The sequence below is a fragment of the Asparagus officinalis genome, chromosome 4 (genome assembly GCF_001876935.1).
Source record: "Asparagus officinalis chromosome 4, Aspof.V1, whole genome shotgun sequence".
Classification (NCBI taxonomy): Eukaryota; Viridiplantae; Streptophyta; class Magnoliopsida; order Asparagales; family Asparagaceae; genus Asparagus; species Asparagus officinalis.
In genome coordinates, this window is record NC_033797.1 from 124,835,739 (window position 1) to 124,849,763 (window position 14,025).

A 14,025-nucleotide genomic window follows, 5' to 3' on the forward strand; every position below is an offset into this window, starting at 1 on the left:
TATGTTTTCTTTTTTTTCATATATCAAATTCTCCCACTTATGGGTTTATATAGATTTATACATGACCCTTCATATTCCATACATTAACTCTACATATTTACTTGCATAGAATACAAGGAGTCATCTCTTAGAATACCACCCCACTTATTATACTTTGACTCTTAGGATTCCCTTCCACTTAGGATATCACACTATGGCTCTTAGGTTGTTTAACATGCTAAACATTGATTAGTTCAACACTCCTCCTCAGGGGTTAACAGGTTTAACACCCATTAGTTCTCGAAGTGTGCAAAAGTGATCCTTCGGCAACGCTTTGGTGAGAATGTCTGCAGCTTGATCTTCAGTTTTGCAGTAGATGACCTCCATCTCCTTGTCCATGATCGCGTCTCTGATGAAGTGGTATTTTCTCTTGATATGTCTCGTCCTTTGGTGGAAGATGGGGTTCTTTGCCATTGCGATCGCTGACTTGTTGTCGCAGAGGAGAGGAGTAGGCTGCAGTTGTTTTTCACCAATGTCATCAAGCACATCCCTCAACCACTTGATTTGTGATGCTGCTTGAGAAACCGCCACATACTCGGCTTCTGCAGTTGATAGTGCCACGGACTCCTGCTTCATCGACGCCCAGGAGAACACACCCGATCCGAGTGTGAAGCAGTATCCAGAGGTACTCTTCATGTCATCTTCATCACCTCCCCAGTCACTATCGCAGAATCCGAATAGCTTTGCTGAGGAGTTCTTCTCAAAATGGATCCCAAAATTCTGGGTGCCTTGGATGTACCTAAGGACCCGTTTGGCAGCTCCCATGTGCACTCTTATTGCACAATGCATGAACCTACTTAAGAGACTTGAGGCAAACATGAGGTCAGGTCGAGTATTAGAGAGGTAGAGGAGACTCCCTATGATACTTCTGTAGAGGTTGAGCTCTTCTCCTTTGGTACCGTCTCCCTTCTTGAGTTTATCACTGACCACCAGTGGGGTAGAGATGGGATTGCAGTCTGCTATGCCGAACTTCTTCAAGATTGACTATGCATAGGCCTGTTGATGAATGATGATGCCATCTTCGTCCTGCTGGATCCCCATGCCAAGAAAGTGGTGAAGGAGGCCTAAATCTGTTATCTCATACACCTCCATCATGTCTTTCTTGAACTCATGCATAAGCTTCTCACTGTTGCCTGTATAGATAATATCGTCTACATATACAGCTACAATGAGAATATCTACCTCATCTCTTCGAATGTAAAGTGTAGCTTCACTAAGGCTCCTTTTTGAAGTTATGTTGGGTGAAGTAGGAGTTGACCTCTTAATACCATGCCCTTGGTGCTTGCTTGAGACCGTAGAGGGCCTTGTGGAGCTTGTAGACTTTATCCTCGGCTCCTGCAACTTCGAACCCTTGCGGTTGATGGATGTAGACTTCTTCTTGTAGCACCCCATTAAGGAATACCGACTTCACATCGAGTTGGAATACCTTCCACCCTTTGTCAGCAGCTAGAGCAATCAAGAGACGAATTGTTTCTAGTCTGGAGACAGGGGCAAAGGTTTCATTGAAGTCCACTCCGGGCTTCTGTGAATAGCCTTTCGCCACAAGCCGTGCCTTCTTCTTGTTGATGGACCCGTCAAGGTTCAGTTTAGTCTTATAGACCCACTTAACGCCGATGATTGGCTTGGCTGTAGGTTTCTCTACCAGCTCCCAGGTGCCATTTCTCTCTATCATGGAGATCTCCTCCTGCATGGCTTTCTTCCAATCTTCTTCTTTGATGGCTTCTTCAAATGACTCAGGCTCCAATATGCGAAAATTACATGAAGCGTAAATCTCATTAAGATTTCTATATCTTAATGGAGTTGTACCTGAGGAGGAAGAAGAACTAGGACTAGAGTTGGATGGTGTGCTTGAGGAGTTAGCACTTGATCTGGGTGTGGTTGAGTCAGAGCTTGTTGAACTCGAGCCGTTTTGTGGAGTTTGCAATTCTGGCTCTGGATCTGGATCTTGGGTGCTTTCTGAATCTAGGTAGATGCAGTTTGTGGGCACCTGCTCCTCCTTCTTGAGATCCCAATTCCACTTGGCTGATTCGTCAAAAACCACATCCCATGAGATGACGATCTTTTGAGTCTTCGGGTTGAAGAGCCTGTAGCCCTTCGTATGGCTTGCGTATCCCATAAAGATACACCTTCTTGTGTTCTCCTCCAGTTTGGACCTCAACTGGCCTGGGATGTGAGCAAAACAAACACAACCGAAAACCTTAAGGTGGTTTAAGGAAGGTTTTCTACTTTGAGAATGCTTCGAATGGGGTCATGTCCTCCAATGCTCTTGTTGGATACCGGTTGAGAATGTACACTGCGATGTTTACTGATTCTCCCCAGAACTTGTAGGGAAGGTTCTTCTCATGTAGGAGACTCTTGGCCATCTCTACGATAGTCCGGTTCTTCCTTTCTACCACTCCGTTCTGTTGAGGAGTGTATGGACATGTGGTTTGCATCTCGATGCCAAGGTTGCTGCAGTAGTCCTCGAACTCTGCTGAAGTGTATTCTCCATCCCGATTACTTCGAATCTTCTTGATCTCCAGGTCTGTTTGTCTTTCCACCATTGCTTTGAACTTTTGGAAGACGGTGAAAGCTTCTGATTTGAGCCTCAAAAAGTAGACCCATGGCATCCTGCTAAAGTCATCAATAAAAGTGATAAAATATTTGTTGCCGGCCAGGGACTCCGTCTTCATTGGACCACATAGGTCCGTATGGATCAACTCCAAAGGCTTTGTTGCCCTCCATGCTCCTTCCATTGGAAACTCGCCTCGATGCTGCTTGCCTTTCATGCAACTGGAGCAGACACCTTCAATTTCTTCAATGGTTGGGAGGCCATACACCATTTCTCTGCTTTGAAGAGTCTTGACGCTTTGGAAGTTGAGATGTCCGAGCCTCTTGTGCCATAGCCAGGAGGAGTTCACCTCTTCAACCTTTAGAGCTTGAGTGTTCCAGTAGTGCAGTGAGAGAGGAAAACTTCTGTTGGGTTGCATCTTGACTTTGGCCACCAAGTTGTTAAAACTCCTATCATCATAGATCTTCACTGCTTGATCACCAAAAACTAGAAAATAACCGCTAAGGAGCATTTGACCTACACATAATAGATTTTCCTCTAGACCCGGTACAAGCATTACATCCTTGATGTATCTTTTTCCTTTTTTTTGTATTTACAGCCAATATACCCTTTCCTTCTGATTTTACAATATTCTCATTTCCCATCTTTACACTACCAAGATAGGATGTGTCTAAGTCTATCAACAGTGACCGGTTCGCGGTCATACACTACCAAGATAGGATGTGTCTAAGTCTATCAACAGTGACCGGTTCGCGGTCATGTGGTTACTACAGCCACTGTTAATATACCAAAAACTACCATCACTATCTTTTCCTCCATGACAAGCAAAGAAAACATTACCTTCGCCGTCCTCTTCTTGGTGTGCAAAGACTAGCCGGTAGTTTTGGTTTTGATTTCCTTGAGTCCTGCACTGCTCTTTGGTATGTCCAAATCTAGAGCAGTTGGTGCACTTGGGCTTCCCCTCGAACCAGCACTTCCCTTGATGAGACTTGGCGCAAGTTCTACATGTGGATTTGCTACCATGTTGTGAGTTTCCACTTTGTTGTTGTTGTTGTGGCTTTGGAGCAAAATTGGGCTTGCCTCCTTTCTTCTTCTTCTTTTGCTTCTGGCTCTGTTGTTGATTTGAGCTTATGTTGAAGCTTTGGTCGGCTCTCTCCATGGTAGAAGCTTCATTCCTCTTCTCAAGCTTTTGGTCAAACGTCTTGATGGATGTGATTGCCTCTTGTAATGAAAGCTTCTCCATATCTTTTGTTTCTTCTATCACACTTACAATGGGGTCATATCTACTAGAGAGAGAAATAAGAATTTTTTGAACTACTCTTTGATTTGTTACATCTTCACCATAAGTTTTTAATTGATTTATAACATTGGTGAATCTAGTAAGAAAATCATCGAGTCTTTCTTCTACTCTCATAGAGATTTGCTCAAACTCTTTTCTAATAGTTTGAAGCTTAACCGTCCGTACCTTTTCACTCCCACGGTACTCTTCTTGGAGAATGTCCCACGCCGCCTTTGCTGTCTCCTCGTTGGAGATCCTGGGGAAGATGGAGTCGGAGACGGTATTTTGGATCAACCCGAGGGCTTTGGCATCCCTCATGTAGTTAAGCTTTAATGTCTTCTGCTTCGCCGGGTGAGAGAGTCTTCATCTTCTGGCACCTCGAAACCTTTCTCCACCAGCTTCCAAAGGTCATGCGCTCTGAATATCGTCCTCATCTTGATCCGCCAAAAGTCGTAGTTCTCCCCGGATAAGATCAATTTTCGTATCTCGCCGGAGGTAGGTTTTGGGTCGGACTCAATGACTATTGGGTCAGGCACTTGAATCCGAGATGAAGTTGGAGAATCAACAGTTGTATTGGTCATTTTGAGGAGGCTATTTGGAAGAGTTTTGGTAGTGGGTGTTGGCGTTTTTGTAGAGGTAGGGTTTCTTAACACTCAGTTGTCGTAACGAAGCTCTGATACCATGTTGAAATTCTGAACTGAGTAGTGAAGAAGAACTTTGGCTAAGGCTAGTATGATAGAGAATTAGAGAGAGAGAGATGTAGAAGAAGATAGAGAATTTGGTGCTTATGTTTTCTTTTTTTTTCATATATCAAATTCTCCCACTCATGGGTTTATATAGACTTATACGTGACCCTTCATATTCCATACATTAACTCTACACATTTATTTGCATAGAATACAAGGAGTCATCTCTTAGAATATCACCCTACTTATTATACTTTGACTCTTAGGATTCCCTTCCACCTAGGATATCACACTATGGCTCTTAGGTTGTTTAACATGCTAAACATTGATTAGTTCAACAGGGCCCTCATATCCTTTCCAAATCTAGCCATAAATATTCTTGTCCGTGACCATCAAGGTCAGCATTTACTCTCCTACAACATCTTTGCCCCTCCCTCATCCCCTCTTGTGGTTGAAGCAGGAGCTATTCTTTTGGGTCTTCGGTTTGCTCAATCCAAGGGTTGGAAGGACATTATTTTAAATCCGATTGCCTCTGTTTAGTGTTAATGTTGCATGGTGCTATCAATTATCCTCAGGACATCTCTGATATCATGGCTCTATGGTGGCCTCTCCTAAAAGAGTTCCACCTCCTCCTCAGTCAACCATGTTAGAAGTAGAGCAATATTTGCGCTCACGATTTAGCACAGTTCGTTTGCAAATATTTATGTACCACTTTTTATGATCCTATTGTTGGTCCAGACCATATTTGTAATCAACTTATTCTTAGAACGTATCAATGAAATCTTTATGATTCTTGAAAAAAGAAAAGAAAAAGAAGCCTTCCACAAGGCTGAAAAAGATTACTCTTTAGTGCGTAGAAAGATGCTGAGCCTTGGCTGATGGTAGTTGTCACGTACAAAGGATGAGAATGTCGAGCCCAAATTAGGATTTGGATCCTCTCCACTACAAAAAAGTAGTGGAGAGACCACTACTTTTAATTTCAAGCGTTGATTATTTAGTAGGCGGTTATGATACAATCTAAATCTAACACTTACCATACCCCCGTGTATTGCACTCATTCCTAATTTGCACTAAAAGAAAAAATCATAACCATAAACTAGATAATCAATGACTGTGATTATGTAGTGGTCCCTCCACTATTTTTTTGTAGTGGAGAGGATCCGAATCCCCCAAATTAAGACATCGATGAGGGCCTAACTACAAACTCACTTGTGCTGGACGGGACGTGGTAAACAAACCCGTTGTTCTTTATCTATTTCAATGATTCTTTTGGTTCTGTAGATTCTTTGGGTAGATGGAAGCGGAAGGGTAAGGTGTCAAAGTTTTGAATTTTTGGTAGATGGGTGGATTCTTTTTGTAGGTATGAATCACTAGTTTATGCCTTTCAATAACATAATTCGTGCTGAAACAATCAGATTTTAATCTCCGAATTCATGATACAACAATCAGATTCTAATCTCCGAATTCATGGTACATTTAGCCAACTAATCATAGTACTCTCCTGCCTCTAGTTTTGTTTGGTTTTGAGTTTTGAATATTTTCAGCAACAGAAAACAAGTTCCATATCCTTAAGTCATACAAATTTAGTGCATTTAGTATTATGAAGTATTGGTTTTTCCTTTTTTTTTGGCAGCCCAAGAATCAATGCTTTGCTATCGCTTTTCCTGTTACAAGATAATTGGTAGATACGGTTATACGAGGTCAAAATCGTTGTGACAGATGTTTGTATTTTCGTAGGAAGGATTTTTATATTTCTAATCTTTTTGTCATGGTGAAACAACTTCAAAATAATTTCTCCCCCTGTTTAGAACAAGTAATGGGTGCAATTGAGGTAGTCAGCATGGTGGCATTTGCTCGGCGCCACTGTTTGGCCATTCACTTTTATTAAATAGCAGCAGGTTGATTCACGCTGTCTTTAACCAGAAAAAGTGTGATCCTGTTCTCCTTCCGATTGTTTACAACATGTCTTTTCCTCCTCCTTGCTTACAGAGCCGTACTCAAAAAATTCCTTCTTATTTATAAGACCGTTTGAGACATGATCAGTATCTTCGATAACTACTTATTAATAGGCCGGCCCCTCATTGGTTGGAACAGGCTTGAAGGATGAGGGATAGCTGTGTTTATGGGCTTGCAAGAATTTTCCTTAAGAGGCTAACATTCAATATATGAGCTACTTGGACATGGCTAATACCTCAGTCGCTGACATCATATGAGCTTTAACTTAAAAGTATTTTGACTCAGGCCACTTGTTCTTGAATAGGAGCATTAGCTCATGAGAAGATTAAATAAATATTCATAAAGGTAACTAAGTCTGTTGGGGGTTCGGAATTAAGCGTAACACCTATCTGCTTAAGCATAAAACTCAGTACAACATCACTTTGTTTACTTATTTATTCGAAAATGATGTTACTGAAGGAAATTCATGCTAAATACATGCAAAATACGCAACGGAAGACTATATGTATAATTATGCTAAGCAAAATACGCAACGGAAGACTATATGTATAATTATGCTAAGCATGTAGAGAGCATGAAATACATAATAGGACCATCCTTAAGCATGTAGAGAGCATGAAATACATAATAGGACCATCCTAATTAAATCTAACATAATCCCTATATTAGAGAGAGCATTCAAAAGTTAGAAAGTCATACTTTCGAAGCGTGATTCGATAGAAGATCGAACAACCCTTAGCTCTTGCTCCTTGTAGTAGAAAATCTCCTCGTAGTGGATCTCCAAGTCTTCAAGTGGGCTTGATAAAATCGGAGTCTTCTTGAGACACAAGGTAAGATATCCACCCGGGGGTACTATAAAATCATACTACTTCCTCTTACTCAAGATTGCTAGAATTTAGTAAGAGGAGGGCTCTCTTTTATTCTCTTATGGAAAAAAAACCACTTAACCAATTTTTCATTAGCCTTTCCATAAGAAAAAGAGCTCATATTTATAGAGTGAAATGCGTTCATGACATGAATGACTCATCCTATGAGTCATGCAATGAATCATCAAATATCAATGATTAATCCAATGAGTCATGCAATGAATTATCTTATGAATCATTACATTTCAAAACCATATGCTAATAAACCATGTGCTCAAACCATACCACTAAATGACTCATCTCATGACTCATTATACATGGTATATGTATTTCATAAATGAGAATACCAAATCAATATTGTATTTCATAAATATGATATTTTATAATTTTACAATCATTGATTAATAAGTCATCATATGACCAAAAAGTCAATGAGTTGATCAAAAGTCAACTGTTGACCAAAAAGTCAACTAGTTGACTAAAAGTTAACTTTATAGGAAAAATACTAGAATTTATTTCCTAAGCACATAGTATTCCGATTTTATCGATATACATAACCGTTTATGTGTATCCGGTAAAATCATATATGCGTATCAATCATACGCATCACTCTATAAATTGGGTTTCATAGGATTCAAGTACGCACTTAGTGTGACTCTAGGACCCAACTTAAGAACTCGGCAGTGGATCATATCCACAAGTACAATAGAGGTGCTAGCTACACATGAAGACTACCCAAGTATAAGTTGTGATAAATGTCTGCAAGATGCTTACACAATTTTATCAGGACCACTCAGTGATAATGTCGTATAGTCCGGTCTCTTCGTCAAACCATGTCAAACTATTAAGCCTAGGGTATGAAAAACTATCAAACCCTAATTGCTAAATTAGTGTTTATAGATATTAAACTCATAACCTATAAGATCAAACTGACACTCAGTTTATCTTATTTACCTCGGCTAAGGATTTCCAAGTTATAGTTATATCATACAATCTTATGACATTAACCCCTATACTGGGAGAGACAAATCCCATATTAGCATCTTAATATCTACTTATGCCTCGGGATGTACCTAACAAGAACCGTTATGCACAACTCGAAAAAAACTGTGGTTAGGTAAAAGTCTAAGTACACCTATACTGACATGTAAGATATTGTACTCATATCTCAGGCCAAGAGACTACTTTGTACTATATCACTTGAGAACTACTATTTGACAGTTAAATATAATTACCAACTAGATGTTCTCAGTGAGTCGTTCAATCAACTCATTCACTAATGAGTCACCTGTATACTATATCTTGATGACTCACATCAATGATCTAAGAGATGGATCATCGTCCTTCCAAAGAAGAAATAAAACATACACTAGTCTTACCAAAGTGATGATATCCCATTTCAACACTTCATTAACTAGGAACATTTTAGAATATACGTTAGCGGCAAATCAGATCTCTTCATTACGATCATATCCGAATTGTCTGATAGTCTAGTATCATTCTAAGGACTTTATTTGTGTTAAAATACCAGATAAATCTGACCAAAATAGCATACTATTATTTTAAACAACGATGTTATATTCATATAGGTCCTGTTACAATATACAATTATTGTCTGCAGGGCACCTATATCCAACAAACTCTCACTTGCACTAAGGCCAATCATTGTAGTATCTAATACCCAATAGCTCAACAAGTATTTCAAAAGTATGCGAGCAATTACCTTTGTGAATGAATCTGCTATATTATCTTTTGCGTATACTCTTTCAATCTTGATCTTTTAGAGATCCACTATCTCCCTGATCAAGTGATACTTTCTTAGAATGTGTCTGGACTTATTGTGAGACCGGGGTTCCTTAAGAGCTATCGCAGCATTACAATCATAGTATACAAGTACCTGATCTATAATGGTGGGAAACAATTTCCAGCTCTAAAAGGAACTTCCTCATTCAGGTAGCTTCTTTGGCTGTATCATTTGCCACAATGTATTTGGCTCACTATGTCTTTCTTAGAACTTTTCCAGCCGACATTCCTCTTATGAGGATAAAAACATATCCTGATATAGATTTACTATCAATACCGCTCTGAAAGCTTGATTCGAAAAAAGCCTCCACTTTGGAGGTCACTTTTACCATATATCAAAAATAACTCTTTAGTCATACTAAAGCATATTCTTGACTACTTTCCAGTGCTCTTCTCTATGATTTGATTGGCATCTACATACCAAAGTGAGTGTACAAGCGATATCTAATCTAATACATAACATGACATTCATGATTGATCCTACTGCTAAGGCACAAGGAATAAGACTCATGAATTTCCTCTCTTCATCAGTCTAGGAAGACTCTTTTTAGAGAGGGAGATTCCATGAGAAACATTTTCTTAGAATTCTCCATGCTAAACTGCTTTAGCACTATGTCGATGTATCTAGATTGGAATAATCCTAACATACTTTTAGATCTATCTCTATAGATCTGAATACCCAGTATACAGGATGCGACACCTATATCAATCATGAAAAAACTTTTGATAGTAATATTTTAACCGCTTGTAATGACGGTATGTCATTATAAATTAAGAGTATATCGTCTTCATACTAAATAAGAAACGATACAATACTCTCAATTATCCTTTTATATACACATGGTTCATCTGGATTTTTGATGAAATCAAACTCTTTGATAGCATCATCAAAACAGATGTTCGATCCCCGCGATGCTTGCTTTAGTCCATAAATGGCTTTAAGCAACCTACATGCTTTTCCACTGCTCCCGCTGACTACAAAATCCCTCTGGTGGAGTCATATATATGCACTCTTCTAAATCACCATTTAGAAATGCAGTTTTGATGTCCATTTGCCAGATCTCGTAGTCATAGTGAGCAGCTATAGTAAGTAGGATCCGAATATATTTTAGCATAGCTACTGGAGAAAAGGCTTTATCGTAGTCCAAACCAGGTCTTTGATGAAAACCTTTAGCTACCAGTCTAGCTATAAAAGTCTCTACTTTCCCATCTACACCTAACTTTTTCTTAAACAACCATTTGCAACCTATGGGTATCACCCCTTTAGGAGCATTGTATAAGATCCATACTTTGTTGGTGTACATAGAGTCTATTTTGGATTTTATTACATCATGCCAAGCAACAGAGTCCCTACTCTGAGATGCTTGCTGATAACTCAAAGGTTCGTCATCATCTATGATGTGATCTAACATGCTACCTTCAATAAGAAAATCATATTGTCTCTTAGGTGCATGAGATCGATTTGGATATCTACAGAATAGTTGAGGTTCTTCTGATACAACTGAATTTTCTGGTTCTACTAAATTATCAATATTAATTTGTATCTCTGAAATTTCTTTCAGTCCTATCACACTCCCACTAATTTCTTTTTTAAGAAATTCCTTCTCTAAGAAGGTGGTATGCCGATAAATAATAATTTATTGTTCATCGATGTGGTAGAATAGATATCCTAGGATATCATACAAATTTACACAATACTGAGCGTGCCTTTAACCTTTTTGGGATCTTGCTTCACAAGCATAACATCCCCAAATCTTAATATAATTAAGATGTGGTTTTATCCCACTCCATATCTCATATAGAGTTTTAGGCACTAAATTAGTAGGAACCCTATTCAGTAAGTATGTCACTGTGTCCAACACATATGCCCAAAAGAAAAAAAATGTATCTGTGCATACTCATCATGGAATGTACCATATCTAATATGATATAATTCCCAGAGTTACCTGAGAGAGAATCACATTCTCTTTTAAAGAACCCTAAGAATTCAGAGCTTAAGTTTTCATATCCTCAATCAAATTGAAGAATTTTAACTTTCTTTCTCTAGTCGCCTCTTACCATCATAGACATAAGACCACATACATCACTATGTATCAGTCCTAAGAGTTGTGCAACCCTTACTCCATTTCCCATAAATAAAGTCTTTGGTCATATTTCCTTTAAGACAAGACTTGCAAGTAACATAAGTCTCAAAGTAAAAATGGATCTAAAACATCCATGTTTATGTAATTCGCCAAGTCTTTCTTAATTAATATGACCAAGTCTACAATGCCTTAAGAAAGCGACATTCAAAACTAAATGCTTTCTTTTATAAGTATGATGAGTGTTTAGAATTGTGTTTTGATTTAAAATATAGATGCCATTACACAATGTTCCATAAGCAATCAACTTTTGATTAAACATGATATTCATAACAATGTTCTCCAACTTGAATATATATCCATCTTTATCTAATAAAGATACTGATATTATATTACACATCATAGTTGGTAAAAAATAGCAGCTACTCAAAATCAAAATATTTCTATAACTTCTCAACCTCTGCAACAAATTACAGATGAGATCCTAATCCGGTATCTAATACCTTAGATATAGGATTTATAAAAAAACAATTCTTAGTAACAAGCATACTTGAAGATGAAGCAACAACTTGCTCCTTCTTTATGAGTGAGGCTTAGAATTCTGGGTAGTTCCTTTTTCAGTGTCCTGACTTGTGACAATAAAAGCATCCTGCTGTCATCATTTTCACCTTCCCTTTGTCCTTCTTGGCAGCCTTCTTAACATCTTTCCTTGGTATAGAAGTAACCTTCATTTTATTTCTCTTGGCAACCACTTTGTTAGATGAGAAAGAAGATTGTCCTATAGCCAAGGCTGGTGTTTGTCCCTTCAAGAACTTTCCTCCCGACTTAACAAATTAAGCAGGGCAGAAAGAGTGGGCTCCAGATTCATCATCAAGAACTCTGTGATAAATTAGGAGTAGGCTGGTGTCAAGGACTGCAGAATGATATCTGTATATCTATCTGCATCTAGGCCTATGTTCGAAAGTTCAAGCTCAATAACATAAGCGATCATTTTTTTAGGACATGGTCCCTAACAAAAGATCCCATAGTAATTTATGTCTAGAACAAATTCTAAGACTCCGCATATAACATTTGTCGTGGTTTGCTCACCATACAGTCCTACTGTATTACGAAATATGGATCTAACATCCATATTCTCACATTGTCTCTAATGGACTAGATCCATAGAGGCAATAGTGAGGCAATATGAGCAAGTGAACAATGTCAATCTCATTATATGCGGATTTTAGTGTCCGCAACAGAGGGTTCTGGGCATAGAGTATTTCGGTGTTTGTGAGGACATATGCTACTTTGTCATAAGTTACGTCAATGATTACATTCCTCAACCAGTCTATGTAATTAGGATCGGTAAACTTGTTCTGTTCTGATATGATTTTTAAGCCAGACATAATAGCTTGAAAGAGAGAGAAAAATTATTTTAGCAGATGTTCAATACATAAAATAGATTTAGTTTATTTTTATCTAAGTTATGCCTCCCACTATTTTTCGAGTCCCTCAAAACCTTATAAGAGGTGATCGGAAAACAACCCTTTGTTTTTAAGTGGGATCAAGATCCAATTATCATTGAATGTATCAACCTTAACGTATGCTAACAAATTGATACACTCAATAATTGGTAGACAACTTTTGTCTTTTACACTCTTGTAATTCTTGATATGATCTTACCTCTAGTCTTTTATGACCTTGACGTATGCCAACAAATCACAAAATGCTAGTCATGTTTGGACCCATCATTTCTTGATTGGCTTAAATTTAACTTATACAAACTCTTGACGTATGCCAGCAAAGTCGCATAACCAACTTAAGCTATCCTTATATCTAATATACAGATGAATACTACTTAGCTATAGAATAGTTATGCATTGACGTATGCCAACAAACATAGTATTTATAAGCTTAATAGTATTCAACTGAAATGATGGAGGGCTATGGACGATTTCACAAATCTTTTACCGTAATCAAACTTGATATAGTTAAAAGATGCTCTGTATTTATATTTGTAACAATTAAACTAGCCAGGTAAGCACAAGATTGGTGGGAGGGTTCCGAGCTATTCACCGGGAATATCCATCAGACCTTAATTAAGTAACCACCACTCTTTAAGACTATAGCGTGAAAGATTGGGCATCACCCCTAATCTTAAGTTGGACATCACCCCATGAGCTATATCTAATTATTACTTTCCTTGACACTAGTTAAAAGTTCGTTCTAAATACATCTCTTTTAATTACTTTAGGTTTATTTATCTTTCATACTAACGCTATGTTAATGTCGGTCTCACCACTCTATGGTCAATAAACTCTTATTATCATGTCTCACAAAGTTTAAAAAATGAGTTTTTATAATAAAAACTATTCTCTAGTGAGATAGAGATATAAACTTTGCAGAATATAGCACCCAATTATATTTATATCTACAATTGGGACACAACCAACATATATAAAAGCAATATGGAATGGTAGTGGACAACTAAAGGAATAAAATGTAACTACACTAATTACATTTTGGCAAGTAATTTGCAACTCCTTACATTGCTCGCTCCCTTGCAAATCCTGTATTATTACATTCACATATACATAGGACATGCAAGCCCCATTTATAATGGAAAAACCATCTCGTAGGATGAGTAATAGTATTGTATTGAATGTAAAATAAAAATCATAAATGAAATAACTAAACTAAATAACCATACCCCCACCACACCCGAACAAGGGCCTATACCCGTAGGCGTAGCCCATGATCGGGGAGCAAGTGCCAAAACCTG

At 38.2% G+C, this 14,025-nt stretch overlaps 1 protein-coding gene across 1 annotated transcript; it reads right to left on the bottom strand.

Annotated features, from left to right (window-relative positions):
* LOC109839251 lies at positions 2,262 to 4,187 on the bottom strand. Its single transcript, XM_020407680.1, has 2 exons — positions 3,431 to 4,187; positions 2,262 to 3,076 (listed from the first exon to the last, which is right to left on the bottom strand). Exons 1-2 carry the CDS (start codon positions 4,185 to 4,187, stop codon positions 2,262 to 2,264), a joined length of 1,572 nt encoding a protein of 523 aa, XP_020263269.1.